Source organism: Octodon degus, unplaced genomic scaffold, assembly GCF_000260255.1.
Source record: "Octodon degus isolate 3935 unplaced genomic scaffold, OctDeg1.0 scaffold00038, whole genome shotgun sequence".
In the NCBI taxonomy this organism is placed as follows: Eukaryota; Metazoa; Chordata; class Mammalia; order Rodentia; family Octodontidae; genus Octodon; species Octodon degus.
Window position 1 is genome coordinate 2,386,418 of NW_004524614.1, and position 17,529 is coordinate 2,403,946.

Consider the following 17,529-nt stretch of genomic DNA (forward strand, 5'->3'; position numbering starts at 1 on the left):
TCCAAAAAAAAAAGTTTGTAGCAGAGCCAAGACACTGTTTCGTGTGAGATATGTGTGTCAAATAAATTTTTTATTATTAAATACTGACAAAATTAAATACATCATTTAAATATTGGTCAATGTTAATATGATTTAAGAATGTTTATTCAACACTCTCTTTTTTTGTGAAGTAAAAGGGAGAACTTAAATTCTGCTTTTGAAAATTGAATTATTTCTAAAACATCTATTCTGGAATGTGGAAACATTTTACTTAATATTTTTGAAAAATTGATACTCTTATACTCTGTTGAAAATAACTTTTGTTCTTATAGCATGTCCCAGGAATGTTAAGCTTTCAGCAATTTGAGTTGACTATGTGCCCAAATCTATCTGTTAAATTCCTAAAATTACCATAAAATTATACTCCCAAGACAGAAAGCAAGATACTTACATGACTGATTAGTTATCCTTAAATTAGATACTAGGGTATGATGAAGAAAAAGATGGATAGAAAAGGAATAAAAGATAACCTGAGTGTTTTTGTGAAGGTTATAAAGTTAAATAGACTCCCACAAAATGGATGCAACCAGTTACACTGAAAAAAATAGAGTGTATAAAAATAAGAATACCAATTAAACAATTTCAGGACCAATTCTTGAAACTTTAGTAGGCCACACTATGCCTGCCATCTATATTTCTATCTTTTCTTTTATATTGTGACTAATGATATTAGGGAAAGAAAGGAAACTTAGGTTATATGTCATTTTTAAGTATTTCTAATCTGATCAAAAATTAAATGTGGTTTAGTAATTTTAAGGAGTAGAAGAAGTTCATCCATGGGCAGGGCTTTGTGACACCTTAAGCTTTAGAGGAAATTCTGAGTTGGACAAAACCTTTTGCTGTTGAAATGGACAAAGCTGAAGACTTTCTTCTCCGGAAGCTGGTACCTTTGGGTCATTTAACAGTTGCTGATGGATGTGGCCTTCACCCTCCCAGCCCTGGTCTCTTGGACTGCTCTTTCCTATGGGAACATTCACTCTTCTTAGTATAATGTACTGCAATCTAGCTTCAGCCATTTCTTGGTCTAGTATTGTGTTCTTCAAAATGTACCCAGAATTGCTTTCATCAATTACTCCCTTTTTCTGAGGCATGCACTCTCACGGCTTCCTTGTTTATAGGGTTGCTCCTCTTCATGTGTAAACTTTTACTGTGAGGGAGCCACTTAAATCTACTTTAAAACTACAGTACTGAGTGAGTCCTTCGAAATTTCAGTGGATGTGTGCACAAGAGCTGGCCCTTGGGCACCTATCCTCATTCCCACCTCTGCCACTCTGCCTGAAGGACCATCTCAGGCCAGCCAGACTACTTTAAGAACTTGGAGGGACCAGGAGATGCAGCAAAGAACTAGGAAGTGAGATTATGTTTTTGAGAGAGCCATGCATTTGGGGGCAGAGCACAGACAAATGGTATTCCAGAGTAAATGACAAAGGCCGGACAACTGCCTCATTATATCCTGCATAAGCATCCCAAGTGCGTCTAAAGGAAAGACATAGTGGCCAAAGAGGAAAGCAGGTAACAAATATATGTGTGGAATACTCCAATTAATTTTAAGTTTTAGACCTATATATTGCAAATATATCACTTAAGAGAATTTTTAAATTAGTATTATTTTTAAACAATTAGGATAACTTACTATGGTTGGAAAGATGGTAAGGGGACCATAGAAATAGCTCAGCAGTCTAAGCACCTGCCTACGCAAGTTCAAAGACCTGGGTTTGATCACTGGTATAGCCTGCCATGCTGGCCTTGCCCCGGGGCACTGAGCCAGCCACCAAGACCAGGCATGGTGGTGCACGCCTGTAGTCCCAGAGCTGGGGAGGTTGAAACAGGAGGATCACTACAAGCCTGAGCTACATAGTGAGATCTTGTACCAAATACATAAAATAATAATAATAATAATAATAATAATAATAACATCAAGATGGTAAAATACTTTATTTCAATGGACTTGATAGTCAAAAAATTCCTTTTGCAGAATATTATCTTTAATAGGAAAATAAGCACTATTCTCAGCAAAATCTGGTATGTTGTAGCATTTTAACAGTTAATTAGTGTGAGTTTTAGGCTTTTTAAAGGTAAATTGGTTTCTGCAGCACTATAAAAAGCATGAAATTCAGTATGTCTTATTTTGGTGAGTATTTCCCCCACATACACACACATACCTTCTTATGTGAGGTATCCAGATTAAAGCAAATATTTTAAATTATCAATGAAAATGTACACTTACCAGTAAGGTTTTGGTTTAAAAGCAAAGAACCCATGTGTGTACATGGCTTGAAAAAAAGGACGTGATTGAGTATTTCTGCTAAGTGTTAAATCACCATAAAAAGTTTTTTTTAATATAAGATTCACTAGAAAACCTCTGGACAGAAAGGAATCATGTAAGACCACATTAGCTACTTCAGTGTGGAGGCCAGGAAAGCTGAGTCCTCATCACTAGAGCTGGTTCCAAGTCCACATTCACAGGCCGTACCTCCAGGTCTCTGAGCCAGGTTCTGTGTCTTTACATGCTCTCTGGGTCCTCGTGATATTCATAAAGATTTGAGACTCGTTTGTTAGGCTGATGGTTCTCAAGCTCCTAGTCATAAAGACTGTGAGTCAGAAATAAAGGTACTTGGAAGTCCAGTTAGTGAAGGGCTTCAGTGAACCTAGTTAATGAGGGTCAGGGGTCTGATTGACTATCTCTTGGATGTACTTGGGTGGTCTTCCTTGTACCACTCCAGCTCAAGTAAACTGCATGTTCAAATACATAATCTATGTCCAACTGCTCCGCCAACCCGAGTGGCTGAGTTTTGAGAAGGTAAGGAATTCACTTAAGTTTGCTCACAATGTGTTGCAAGATCGGAACAGAAAAACTCATTCAGGCGTCAGGCTTTTGCATATCAGATAAAGTAATAAATGACTACTAATTTTATAAAGGCACTTGCCTATGGCTTTTTTTTTTTCTTTTAGGTCTTTAGACATTTTTATCTATGACTTGTTCTGTACTCTACCCTCGTTTCCTTCTTTTTTATACAACTACCATGTTTCTACATTTTGGATCATCTTCATATACTTTTCTTAATCCTTCAATACTTCAGACTTCTCCTTTCTCTTCTTTGCAGTTGTGGACATTCATTCAGCAGACATCATCAGAGGCTTTCTCGGTCTCTTCAGCAGAATCTGTTCTCCTCACTCCACTGTCCCATGCTCTCTTTTTACTGTGTACACTTCCTCCATGGCACCTTGTCTTTTTTTTGAGGCAAGATCTCACAATGTAGCTCAGGCTGGCTTTTAACTGACTATGTAGCTCAGGCTGGTCTCAAACTTATGGTGATACCCCTCCCTCAGCCTCTCAAGCACTGAGATTACAGGTTTTGCACCACCATAATTGCAGAGGTACCTTTCAAGTACTTTACCACATCTCTTTGGTTCTCTTTCATTAGCTTCTTTTTGGTGGTTCTTCCTGGTGGCTTCTGATATTTGACCTCTCTTGGGAGAGGTGGCACACAGATGTATCCCTTGGGATCCCAGAAGCAGAAGAGATATGCCTGCAGTCACCCATGGTTTTATTGAAATAAAGTTTTATTTGAAATAAATTTAAAGGTAGTTTTTAAATGTTAGGAACACATATCCCATAAAATGAGGTCCCTCTGGATATGGAGATTTTTTAAATCACATAACAAATATTTCTCATTTTAGAATCTATTTTGTTAGCCAGTAAAATGGAGAGACTACTCCTCCAGTTGTTTGAATTCTTTGCTTTGGCATTTTTATTTATAATATGTCCAGATAAATTATAGTCATAGGTTTTGCACCTCACTCAGCTCAGATGTGGTCAGGAGTTCTTATTTTATGAGATAAAAGCATTATACAATGGGAATACTTATTAGGTGTGGCATGTCATTCCCGGTCACAAATGAAGATTGAGAAAGCCACTTGGTGCTTTGTTGAGACGTGGCCTACTAAAATAACACATACGGCTAAAGCGTATATATGTGCCTTTTCAGTTCTGCAGAAATTAGCCATTTGAAATCTAATTTGAACTTTTAGTGTGTGTGTGTGTGTGTGTGTGTGTGTGTGTGTGTGTGTGCCAGAATTGTGTTTTCTCAAGGCATTACAGATGAGGGCATAATAAATCCATGCTTCTAAAATGCTGGCATCAGACTCATTTTATTTAACCCTTACTTTTGCTCTTTGAAAAAAGGAAGCTGTTAGATACTCAACAAGAGAGCTCTCAGCTATCAGAAACACTGGCTTATTTGATATCCAAATCCCAGAAGGGTAAACTTAGGGAATTTGTTTGACTTCTAGCTCCTTTCCTGTTGGTTGGCTTTCACTAACCTCTGTTGGCCAGCTTGCTTTCTACTGTAACAAAATACTGAGATACTCAAGTTGTTAGGAGGAAGGGCTTTATTTTGGCTCACAGTTTTGATGGTTTCAGCCCGTGGTGGGTTGATTATGTTATTAGAGGCCCATGACAAGACAGGACATAACAGGGAGTACATAGCTGACCAAAGCTACTCATCTCAGCACTGGAAAGCAAAAAATGAGAGGAAGAGATGCCTTTGTCTCTGGAGAGCAAAGCCCCAGTGACCTCTTAAGGGCCAAAAACCTCTTAAAGGATCCATCACTTCAAAATAGCTCCATTCTGGTCTCTAAGGCCTTACCACATGGTCTTGTGTGGAACACATCAAATCTGAGCTATAGTAGCCTCTAAAGAAAACCAACAACTATCACAATAAGAGCACACTTAGCTGTGTAGTTCCTTCCTTGTTCCACCTCCAAGATTTTTTCAGTCCCCTTCTATGTGAAGTGCCAAGCTTCCTTCCCAGGGGAATCTTTTCCGTCCACACCATCTCAGGATTGCCAGGAAGAGACCAAGATGCTTGGTTTGGTGGTGTATCTATTGAGAAGCTGCAGCGAAAGGCTTCATAGAGCTGCACAAGTTTCTGTTCCCTGTTCTTTTGTGTTATCTTCCTGAGTGCAGAAGAAAGTAGGAAGCTGCATGACAGCCTCCTGAGGAGACATTCCACCTGAGTGAGGGAATGAGCATTCTTAAAGGGTGACTGATATAGTCAGGGAGAGAAGTGATTCCTGTGGAAGCTTCCAGATTTTCCTATACCATTGTCCTGAGTGTCTCCAATAATTCCTGAAACTCATAGGCTAAAAGAACCATTTCAAATTCTGAAGTAGGAAAGACCAAATAATTTAAGTATTCATGATCTAACCACTTGGTAGACAGCAGTGCATTAAAAGGAAAAGTATTTATTTCCTCCATTCTTAAATAGTTACAACCACTTTCCAGTGCTATGTGGTGGGCCTATTAAGCACTACACAGCTCCCCAGACTTCACGTAGCACAAGATGCCTCCTCTCTCATTCCCTATTCTGCACTGACTTTTACAAAGTATTTGGTTCTCATCATTGAAACCAAAAGAACTCTTTTTTTTTCAGAACTGGGGATTGAAGTCAGGCCCTTGTGCTTGCCAGGGAAGCACTTATTCCAGTGAGCCATTTCCCCGGCCCCAGAACTCATTTTCATGAAGATTTATCACAAAAAAATGTACCATTGTGCAATGTTGAATTTTTCAGTTTTACTTCTTGGTAATATTTGCACTACTATCCAGGAGACATTATGCTTCTGTATTTCCCTTAAAATTTTCTGCTGCTGCAGCACCCCCAAAGTACCTACACACACACACACACACACACACACACACACACACACACACACGGAAGCCTGAGTCAGATGCTAGGAAATTCCCAGAAGTGCATTTTGTTTTACCTGCTAAGACTTTGCAGGTAACTGTGCTAGCTGGCATGGGAGACAACTGCTGCTCCACCTTGGTAGTTCACATGGTGATTTCACATTGATACATCAAGACTATCTCCAGTGGTAGGTGCTTCTCATTTCCCTCATTCCAGTAAGGAAAACACTCAGGATCTCTTTTCTGCTTCATGGTTAGGTGAAGACTAGGAAAAGTCTCAGTCAGATGTTTAAGTCTGATTCCTGGGTTATTTGCTGCCCAAATATTTGATTCCTGATTCTATTGAGTCAAAATGAATGGGAATTGCGCTCCATCTCTGCCGAAAAGATCAGCCCTTGGGTCCAAAGGATAGTTGCACAAGCTCGGAGGGAATCAATACAGCTTCATATTCCTTCTGTTAAAAAGGCCAATGTGACTAGTGTTGGGATAAACAACAGAGCTGTCCAGGACTTCATTTTAGACTGCAGGAAAGTCAGTCGAAGGTCCACTGTTTTGCTTACAGCTTCTTTTAATTTCTGAAATATGCCTATTATATAATTCTTGAAGAAACTGGAAGTCTTTAGTAGAAACTGAGCTTGAAAAAGAAAAATATAATAGGTGTCTTCATATTTAAGCCTTCCAAAAGTACGCAAATTTACTTATCCTGGTCTAGCTCAAAGGGTAGAATTGGTATATTTAAGTATGTCTGAAAATAGCAAAGGAGAAAATAACAACTTGTAGTGGTCACAACTACTCGAGGGGACACTGAATTCCTGCTATAGCCAACCCTTGTGAAATTGATAAAAGGAATGCTGAATTGCACAACCTCCTTTCTAACTCTCTTTAAACTCCTAAGATTGTTTTTCTAATTACAATATCTTAGTCACTGAGCATAGTGACAACTGTGCTGCATTTAATCTACTGTCTCACCACAGTGCTTTCCAGATTGGAAAAATGAAATGAAGGGTAGTACTGAAATTTTCTATTGGGAGTGGATATCTTGGTGGGTGGATGCCATATGAACTGTCATAGTTCTCGCTGGGCATATTGTTGTACATGATAAGTTACAAGTATAGTCCACATTCAAGTGCAGTTAGCATACCTCTGGGAAACTGGAAAAAGTTGCTCCCCCACCTTGTGGATGTGCACATGTAACTGATTTAGAGGTTTCTTGCAAATTTCCCAAATCAGATATCGGTGTACCAACTCAGAATTTAAAATAAATCAGTCCCAGGACACGAATATTTTTTCATGCTGTTAGATAGTTTATTTTCACACTCTGATTAAGCACTTCATTTTAATTAATATTGATGCATGTTAGATGCACAGATTAAGCCTTTGAGACCTTCTTCTCAAATAGCTGGAGGAATCATGAAAATCATACTGCTTCTTTCAATCCCTGGTGGAGATAGCCCCTTTAGATATGGGCTACTTTTCCCTGTTTGGGCTTTGCTTCTGCAGAGTACAGCTATTCTGGATGTACAGCTGGAACTCCTGATCCTAAGTCCTTCCGCCCTGGTTGCCCTTCAAACACCTCTCTACTGCTGGATGCAGATGGAAGTCTTTCTTCTTTCCTCTTTCTCTGGCCTTATTGTTGTCCTTTCTCAGGTTTCACCAATTTCCTTTCCTTCCATAAAAGCAGATCTGACACAAAATTAATTGCCAGCCTTAGGCTGTTTATGATACGCAGCAAAGGACTGTTGGGGTCTGTGCTAACACTCTAATGTATTGGGAAGGCATTTCTGAAGACCCCTGTAACTATCTTAACCAGTTGTATGGTTCTGAAGGCACATGTCCCTCTGAAGGGCTTGCTCCCACGCTCCCACTGAGCAGTGCAATGGCAAATAGCCTTGTTCTAAGTTAGTTTTCAGATGTGTATTTCATCTGTGAAGTTGGCAAACACTAAAAAAGCCACAGCCACCGTTTTCTAAAAGCTTCTTTGCTGAGCATAAAACAAATATATTGGATCTGGAGACTGTCCAGCAACTGCCCTTGTAGCAGATGAATGTTGATTACAGCTGTCTCATTTAGGAAGACACACGTCATCGTCATTTCTTTCTTTTCTCACAGAGTGTCTCCTCTGCAGAAGTCTGAGATAGTGGACGTGGTGAAGAAGCGGGTGAAGGCTATTACTCTTGCCATTGGGGACGGTGCCAATGACGTCGGGATGATCCAGACTGCTCACGTGGGAGTAGGGATCAGTGGCAATGAAGGCATGCAAGCCACCAACAACTCGGATTATGCCATTGCCCAGGTCAGTGATGTGGGTGATCAAGTGTCTGGTCTTGCTGATGGCAGTGGTAGTGCTGCTTAACCTACAGTCCAGCCCCAAGGACTTCACCACCTTGTTGAGGTCATGTCTAGATGAAACGGCTGATCCATATAGATTTCTATGTTGTTTTGATCTTCGTGGTCTCCACAGAGACCTGCCTTGTCTGCTGGTTTAGTTTCTTCTGGTCAGCCACAGGGCTACTTTGCTTACCTATCACCTAGGCACTGTACTTTTGCTGGCAAAGAGGTCCCTTATTCTGCTAGTATTTGCTCTCACCCTCCACTCCTTCTTTCATTGCATGGGCAACTCGTACATGTTCCCTGCTGCAGGACAGCTGTGCTGTTAACAGCCATTCTATGCCATCACCTCCTGGCACCACCACCCCTGCCTGAAGGTGCTAGCATACACTTGCCAGGTTTTCAAGTCAGGGAAAAACAATGATATACAACCCCGCTCAGCAGCTGTGACTGTGGCGCTGCCCAGGACCACTGTTGTGAGGTGACTTGCTACACACATGAGCCAGAGTCAGGCCATGGTGACCTCATGGTCAGTAGCGAACAAACCCCTGCTGTTCAGCCAAGTTTATGCCATTCCTACGTGAACTGAGTCATGTGCAGAAACTCCTGACACACTTTGTGGAGCTTGCACAGGTGGCCTGAGGATGAAAGACCTGCCGGTTCCTTAATGACGACTCAGAGGTGAAGGATCAGAGCCAGATCCTGACCCCAGAGGCTCACATCTAGGTAACCTGGGCTGCTGGTCATCCAGATCACTAGACATTCCTATCTCCTGGCTTCAGATTTCAGTGAGTTGTGACTCAATATCTTCACCTTTACCGGTTAGTAAGACCTTCCACCTCTTTTGAGACTTAAAGTTTTTAAAGAATGGCTTAATCTTAATCACATATACACAACCGGGCTGAAATCACGGTCTGTATCTAGAATGTGAACAAACTTCCTGCAGCCCAAGGGCTTATGGAATGGTACTCTGCAGGTTCACACCTCTACCTCCCTGAAGGAGGGCTCTGTGTTACATTACCTCTCAAGTTCCCTCCTAGCTCCATATTCTGAGCCACAGGGAGGAATTAAAAAAATCCATATAGTTCTGAAAAGTGCACAAAACCAATATTGCTCCTTTGTTCAAATAAATCTTAAGGAGAATTCCTAGAGCAGATAAAATATTCTGATTTTACAGTTGGTAAAACCAAAGTTTCTTTATATCAGGTAACCGTCCTCAGGACTGGGTACAGTCAAGGTCAGAGAAAGTTTGACACTGGGCTGCCCTATACACCTGCCCAATTACCTTCTTGGGTCAGCTGCTTAGAGCCCCATGAGACTTATGCTTCCTGCATGCTGTCAGCAACTATACATGTTATACATCCCAGCGTTATTAAATACCTGAGTTATAACATCATATGACTGGGAGAGATCTTAAGAGGTTTCCTAGGCATTCCAGGCAAATATTTGTCTGTTTTTTTTTTTTTTTCTTCTTCTTGTTTTTTCTTTATTTCTTTAAAATGTCCGGGGAAGGGAGATTCCATGACTCACTTTATTGAAACTGCATACTAATAGGATGTGGGATCTGCAGCAGTCATGCTACTCACCTTGAAAGTGTCAGAGTAGAAGAGCCCTTGGAGGGCTTTATAACTCCATTTGGGCCGTTCTTCCCTTCAGGTTAATGGCCACCTCTGCTAAAAGAATGGATGTGGCTACCTGTGTCTGTGGGTCCATGTTTCTTAGGTCCTTCATCCTGTTTGTGATTAGCCTGGCATGCTGTTATCTCAGAGCTGAGTTTGTGCCCATCTTACCACCTCTTCACCCACTACTGTGCTACTTACTCCTTATTTACTACATCAGAAATAACATAGTCAGAGGAATCTCTTTGTCCCCGTTCAAATGATAAGTATCTCTGGTTAAAGTTAATATTGTGTGTTTTGTCTGCTCATTTAGATGGGGGCAAGTACATTCATATTGGGTTTTTGAGGATATACCCTGTAAAGTGATATATAGCAGACAAAACATGTTTAGCTCTGAAGTTTGCCCTGGGATAGCTGTGTAGTAGATGGAGCTCTGGTTCTGTTTCTCTCCTGCTTGCCATATGCTTTTCTGCACGGGGTCATGGGGACTGACAACCTCATCTGCATAGCTGCCTGTCCTTGTGCGGCCTTGGCTGCCATGGTGTAGTATTCTGCCTGCAGCCTCAGCTTCCTGTCCTACTCCAGAGAGAATCATTCCTGCCCCCTGCCTCCTTAATGTCTTTTGAATGACCTCATGAAGACAGCATTTTGATTTAGGATATAGACTTTTTCCCTGAAAACAAATCATCATAACACTCAGGTTGAAGCCTTCAGGATGACTTGAGCAGATGTTCTCACGCCCATTGAAATTTAACGCCAGGGGGTACGGGTCAAACGCAAACTTCCTTGTTATTTGTTTAGTTAGTTATTTTATGATTTCCTCATTTCCCATTAGAATACTTAATAAGCATTTATGGGGAATTTTATTCTTCCATCCACACCTACTTCTGCCACTTTGAAGTTGTCCCTTCTGATCGCAAGTGCATAGATGAGTGTCTCTGCCTTTGAAAAGTGACTTTACCCAGGAGCTCATCTCCTTTAGTTCTAATGGAAGCCAACATGGAGTCTCCTTTTGAAAAATTTTAAAGTATTTTATTTCCACTCAGGGTGCTTTTTTTCTATAGATAGTTGGATTTAATTCCAAAAGTTATCTAAAAGCTGAAGACTAAAACTAGCCCCATGTACTAATCTAAAATCAAAATGGATCAAATAGCTAAATATTGAAAGAGAAAATATTAAATCTACTGGAAAAGAAAAGAGGTATAAATCTTGAAGATATAGGTATAGGCAAAGACTTTATAAACAAAACAAAGGCCGTATGGGAAATATTACAGAGAATCAACAACTGGAATCTCATCTTAGTAAAAAGCTTTTGCACAGCAAATGAAATCATCAACATAGTGAGAAGCCAACCCACAGAGTGGAAAAATATTTTAGACAGTTGTCCCTCTGACAGAGTACTAATATATCTGGAAAATACAAAGAATTGAAACAATCACCCCCCAATTCAAAGATGCAAACCAAAAATGGGCTTCTGAGATGAATACAAATTTCTCAGATGAAGAAATTCAAATAGAAAACAAATTAATGAAAAAATGTTCAATATCATTGGTCATTTGGGAAATGCAAATCAAAACAACACTGAGATTCCATTTCATCCTGGAAAGAATGGGTGTCATCAAAAAATCAACCATTAACAGTGCTGGAGGGGCTGTGGGGGAAGAAAGCAACCCTTTTCTGCTGTTGGTGGGAGTTTAGACCGGTGCAACCACTGAGGAAATCAGTGTGGAGAGTCCTCAAAAAACCAGGATTAGAGGTGATATTCAACCCAGCTATTCTTTTCCTGAGTACCTTTCCAGAAGAATTGAAAACATCCTCCCACAGTGATATATGTGCACCCATGTTTATAGAAGCATAGTTTGTAATAGCTAAATCTTGGAAACAACCCAAATGCCCATCAACTGAAGAATGGATAAAAAAGTTGTGGTGTTTTTATACAACAGACGACTACTCAACCATAAAGAAAGACAAACTCAAGACATTTATAAGTAAATGGATGCAATTTGAGACTATACTCATAAGTGAAATAAATCAGACTCACATGTGTAAACATCGTGTTGTCTGTCTGATATGAGAAGCTGAAAGAGTAAATAAGATCGAAAATGTACAATAGATATTGTGAAATGGGAAGAAATTTTTCAAAAGGAAAGAGGAACTAGGGTGGGTGAAGAGGAAAAGAAGAGAAAAGGAAAAATAATACAAAATGGTGGTACTACTAATTTCTTACAGTTTACTGAAAACACAGGTTTGTGCTAATATCGTTTAGAGAAATGTGTTGCCCATATCTTAAGTTCTGAGTAATTACTTTGAAGATAACCATATGCAATGTATTAACTATAGCTAGTCTATTATTTTGTTATGAAATTTTATCTTATTTTTTGCATAAAATAACAAAACAAAATTAATAGGAAATAGAGAACAGCAAAGGAATTTCTAGTGTTCTAAGAAGTTCTCAAACAAGCCTAATTCTCTTCCCTGGTAGCTTAAGGGGTTAGTTTGTAGACTGCCCAGAGGCAGTGATGCTGGGTCTCTGAGTGGAAGAATTAAGATTTTTCACTCCAAGCAACTGGCTAAGGTGAGTGCCTGCTAGCTGCAGTGCAACATGGAGAACAGATGCCATCATGGTGGAGCTCCTGGGAGGAGGGAGGATGAGTTGAAACCCTAAGGTGAAGAGCAGGTGGAGCCAGGAACCTCCTGAAGGAAGTAACTATGGTTCCATGAGACCAACGTCCTGCAGACAGCTCCCTTAAGGACTCCAATGCCTCCCAGTAGGCTCATTTCATGAAAGTCCTCATCCTGAGACTGAGTGTCTAGCACGGTAAGCCCTGGAAAACAGACTGTCCCGGCACAGCAGGAGCGGAAAGGATCACAGCCTAGTACCAGACAGTTTGCATGTATAGAGGTTAGGAATTGAAACGAAATTTCTCCTCATGGTATGTTCCTAGAGTGCACTGTGCTCTGGCAAGGCAGACAGTTGGAGGCAAAAAGGAGAGAGCAAAGTGGATGTGCAAGCGGAGGCAGTTTTGGTGTGTTGTGCCTTTGTGTCTATGTACATCTATGTATATGAACATCTGTGTATGCATGTGTTGGTGTCAATGTGTGTGTCCATGATTGTGTTTGTGTGCCTCTGTCTCCATATGCCTATCTGTGTACTTATGTGTAAATATTTTTAACTTGCAGGTTGACAGTGAGACAGTTTGTGTATACACTTGTGTACCTTTTTCTAAATGCACTGTTATATGAGTGTCCTGCCCCAGTTGTCACTATGAAACTCTGTGACTGAACTATGAAGAGACAGCTGATTCCCACTCTACTTTTCTTCCAATTCAAGTTGTAATTTTTAATAATTAAGACCATAGGAAGCATTAGCTTCAGTAAAATGCCAATGGTGTTGCCCTGAGAAGTCTGGCAGCATCTTGGGTAGAATTAGGAGATTCCAGGGAATGATTTTGTGAGGTGCCCTTGAGAATCTGGTTTCCCCTTCCTTATCTGTTTTCTGCTCATGAGGATGTTTTGTGACTTTCAGTCCTTAAGAACAAGCTCTGATTGTGTTCTCTTCTTTCAGTTTTCCTACTTGGAGAAGCTCCTCTTGGTTCACGGAGCCTGGAGCTACAACCGGGTGACCAAATGCATATTGTACTGTTTTTATAAGAACGTGGTCCTCTACATCATTGAGGTAAGGAAGGGGTACTTTCTATCCCAAGGGAGGCATTTTTAAGTAAAGTTGTCTCAAGGAAAGGTTATGTTAATTTGAAATTATGAAAAGATGCTGCTACAACTTATTAACCCATTTATACCAAAGATTAAATATCTTTTTAATTTTTGCATGAAATTCATACATGTTACCTAGAAAAATGCAAGGAATAAAAATTTTAAGAGAACACAATTCATCATGTTTCACTGCTATGGGCATTCCAAAAATGGATCATTAGGCAAACTGCACTTGTGTGTGTCCTCCTTGGGAGCCAGCTGTGTGCTCTGGGGCTTGAGCCACATAATCAGTCACCAAAGCCAAGGTGCAGCCTTCTTTCCTGCCTGCCATGCCTCACTATCGCACTCTCCTTCTCCCTCCTGATTCATGGGTGCCTCTTCCCCTGCTTCTGCCTTTATGTTCCTGGCTGCAGTAGGATGTCACCCACACCCTTCTTTCCCAAGAGTAGTTTGAGATCAGCAGTGGCTAGTGTCCACTAGCAGACACTCTCATCTTTCTTGGTGGTAAAAATAAAATAAAAGTGCTTTCTAGAGAATGGATCCCAAGCAAACATGGGAAAACCACTTTATGGTTGCTACGGTGCTACTAGCCACTTCATTTTTCCTTCTTAAGAATGATTTGCTGCTAAGGTATGGCTTTGAGGACAACATGATCAGTGGGTTTCCAAATGTATTTAGTAGAGGAGAACTAGGCAGTCATTCTATGAGGGAATAGGAAGGGATAGTTACTCTATGTTAATTGTTTATAGTGTTTTAATATCTCATTCTGTTAGGTCTGGCTTCTCAACTCTTGGCAAAGATAATAATTAAGGTGGAGATCTTTTTCTGAGATGGTCTCTTACACTATTCAGATCTGAAAACAAGTGGCTTAACTCCTAGAAATGTGACTGATGGCTTCTCTACCAACTTGTCTAATCTTTCCTAATGAATCACCAAGGTCAAACAAGCTCATGTCACTCATCTGGTAACCACAGTGATAGAAAGGGTGATTTTTCTAAGCTGTGCAAGTTTTTCACTGCATAAGGATATAGCCACAGGTGTAAATGAGGTAGAAACGTAGCTCTTCTCCATTCCTCAAGCTTCCTGGGGCTCCCCAAGAAATAGCCATGTATTTTTCTCATCTGCACAAGGGACAGCTTCTTTGTCCAGCTTCATATTCAGGGGATGGCTGCATCTGTTTGGAGAATGCTTATCGTAGCACATATGGAAGCTTCTCAAAAGCTCGGAGCATTCCTATTTCTTAGAGGAGTCTTACAAGTGCTCAAAAGAAATGTAGACCAAATTTTCAAAGCTGACCGTAAGATTCTTAATTTAGATCTTTTGTGTGACGTGATATCTGCTTCTATTAAACACATCAGTATTATCTTTTTAGGAAGAAAACAGTCAGCAGGACTTTCAGAAATGCAGTTATGTGATTGACATTTTATTCGTTGTATTGAAGTTAAAATCAATATAAGTTCAAAAATTAGGTATAATGCATATGCATATCTTATGGTGTGGTATTCAACCTCACCTGCTCCAGGTAAGAACATAGGATGCTAGTGCAGTGGACTCTGTGGTCCTTATCATCTTCCTGTTTGCACTTTTATAATTCCTTTTTGGCACTTAAAGATATTTGACCTCTTTCTCCTTGCCATGATTTTTTCATCCATGATAGGACTCACTCTAAATGTCACTGGAATCATAGGTGACAGTGTAAGGGCTATGGGAATCCCTGTTCCTACATGCCATCCCAAGTTTCACAGCATTTTGTACTCTTGTAGCTCTTGGCTTCAGAAGTTTTCCTAAGAATCTGGTTTTCTTCACCCTCAACAAATTGCAGATAGTCTCAGCTTCTTATCAAGACATTCTATGTGAAGCGATCATGCTTTTCATTTTCCAGACAACCCCTTGGGGCCCTTTTTAGTTATTTACACCTACTATCTTGACCCTTTTTTTTTTTTAACTTTGAGTGGGCTGAAGTTGAGAAGAGTATAATTTTAATCTGTCTGAAAAATTCTATTTGGATTCAGGCCTTGACAGTGCCACAGAGTGTCTCAAATTAATTCTTTTTATTATAGCTGAGCAACAATTGTTAACTGTTCTTCTGTAAACGGATGTTTAAAATGTTCTCTTTGAAGTTAGAAACATTCAAAAAGACTCCACCACTCTGTGCCTAATTTTCAATTTCATATTTCTATAAGATACTAATTTGGAAACCAAAAAAACCAAAACTGTTGACTAAGCCCATATGGGTAGAGCAGAGACTCAGATAGTGTCTGTTATTGCCAAATTATTTCCCCAGCATCAGCACATACTTCAAATAAAACTTTGAGATTACAAAGATATTACTTGCATACTATTTTAATATTTTTAATGTGTTTGATCTATAATATCAAAGATTGTTAAAAGTTGATTTTCTCATTTGCAAAAAAAGTACTAAAGGTAATCTTATTATCAGTGAAAATAAATACATTATTCATTTCTAGTTGCTGATGGATTTCATTTACCACTTGTTGAAAGTGCCACATAAAATTTATTTAGGCCATAGTAGTCATAGTTTAAATGATTTTTAAATAAGAATAAAATGATAGAATCTGTGCATTCATGCTTGCCTTGTTAATAGGGAAAAGCAAAATGCTGTATAATTTTTGCCTCCATCCTTTATGCTGCTGCCTTAATTTAGAACTTTTTATTTTTTACAAAAAACAATAGCTGCATTTGCTCATCCATCCCTAATGCTGGCAAAGTATAGTTTCTGAAACTTGTGGACCAGAGATGCTCAACATATTGGTAATGAATGAGTGGTGAATGTATGTCTGTCTTTAAGCTGTCACAGGTTTCCTCCTGACCTCTCACAAAATCTCCATCTCCCTCTCACACACCTGCCCCTTGCAGTGTGGGACCCAATTGTCGGCGGCTTTGTTTCCCACTGTGTCACCCTTCTTTGTCTTTGATGAGTTTTATTCATGTATAATTGACATACACCTAGATGTACCCCTTTAATTTGTATAATTCTATGGATTGAAAATGAATTTTTATCAAGAAAAGAAAATTGGCAGTTTTGTGTCTGCTTCCCATAGGTGACAATGACAAGAATGTCACAGAGAGCTCTGGAGATGGGTCGGGGTGGTAGTGGCTTGGGGATGTGCTTGTCATACATGTGTAGTTCAGGTGTGAATTCTTGGAACTGCACAATGAAAAATGGTAAGATGCTGCTGTGTGTTATATATAGTAAGGTATATTCAGTAAAAATAGGAAAAGAGGAAGAGAGAAAATGAAGAAAGGAAGAAGGAAGGAAAGGGAGAGGGAGATGGGAATGTAAAGCAAGACAAAGAAAGAAGGAAAGGAAGGAAGGAAGGGAGGGAAGGAGGAAGGGTGAGGGTAGGAAAGAGAGAAGGAGGGAGGGAGGGAGTCACAAGTACTTTATTTTCTTAGGCACCTTGAAGAAGAGAAAATGTAAAAGCAGAGTGTATATTTGGGAAAGCTTATTGAAAGTTTGAAAAACACATTTTAAGTAGAGTTTAGTTTTGTATTAGGTCAGTTAAATGATAAGTTTCATGGTCGTGGCCAGGTGACCCATGTTTCAGGGAAAGTGGAATCCCATAGGGGCTCAAAGATGCAGAACATCAGGGCCTGGCTAGGCAGGTGGTGTTCCTGGAGGTATCTGGGTGTGTGTGTGTGCCCTGTGGGCCTGCACTGGAAGATGGGAATGGGAATAGAACTAGTAAAGACAAGAGACCAGGCTCTACAGGGTATATGAACGGCCAGTGAATGATCTAAACAACTCAGTTGGAGTCCTATTGCCATTTCAAGCTGGGACTCCCTTTTTCATTTTGAAATAAGCAGGTTTCATGGTAAAACTGATTTCATTTATAAGATTGATGCTAAGCATAGGACTTAAGTATAATTTTGTGATTTTAAGCCTGGGGCATACATCATGACCATTATGTAAGTATCTGTCCTTGTGATTTGTAAGCAGAAGACAAGCACTGATTGATCTGTACTCTTTGATTTTGACAACAGGAAGAATTTTTCTTTAAATGCAAAATTGAGGTTAAGAAGTTAGATTACAGAGAGCACATTGGCCAAGCATTGGCCGTGACTCATCCACATGGCTGACACTGACAAAGGTTCTACAATCTGAGGTACAGGATCTCAGGA

The 17,529-nt window shown here is 39.9% G+C and overlaps 1 protein-coding gene across 4 annotated transcripts in view; it reads left to right on the forward strand.

Moving 5' to 3' along the window:
• Positions 1–17,529, forward strand: part of Atp8a2 (ATPase phospholipid transporting 8A2) — a 726,716-nt gene that overhangs the window by 459,679 nt on the left and 249,508 nt on the right. For all 4 annotated transcript variants that reach the window (XM_023714997.1, XM_023714998.1, XM_023714996.1 and 1 more), the window contains 2 exons: positions 7,838–8,021; positions 13,241–13,351. In XM_023714997.1, the coding sequence (XP_023570765.1) occupies positions 7,838–8,021; positions 13,241–13,351 (295 nt within the window). The remainder of the gene's footprint in view (positions 1–7,837; positions 8,022–13,240; positions 13,352–17,529) is intronic.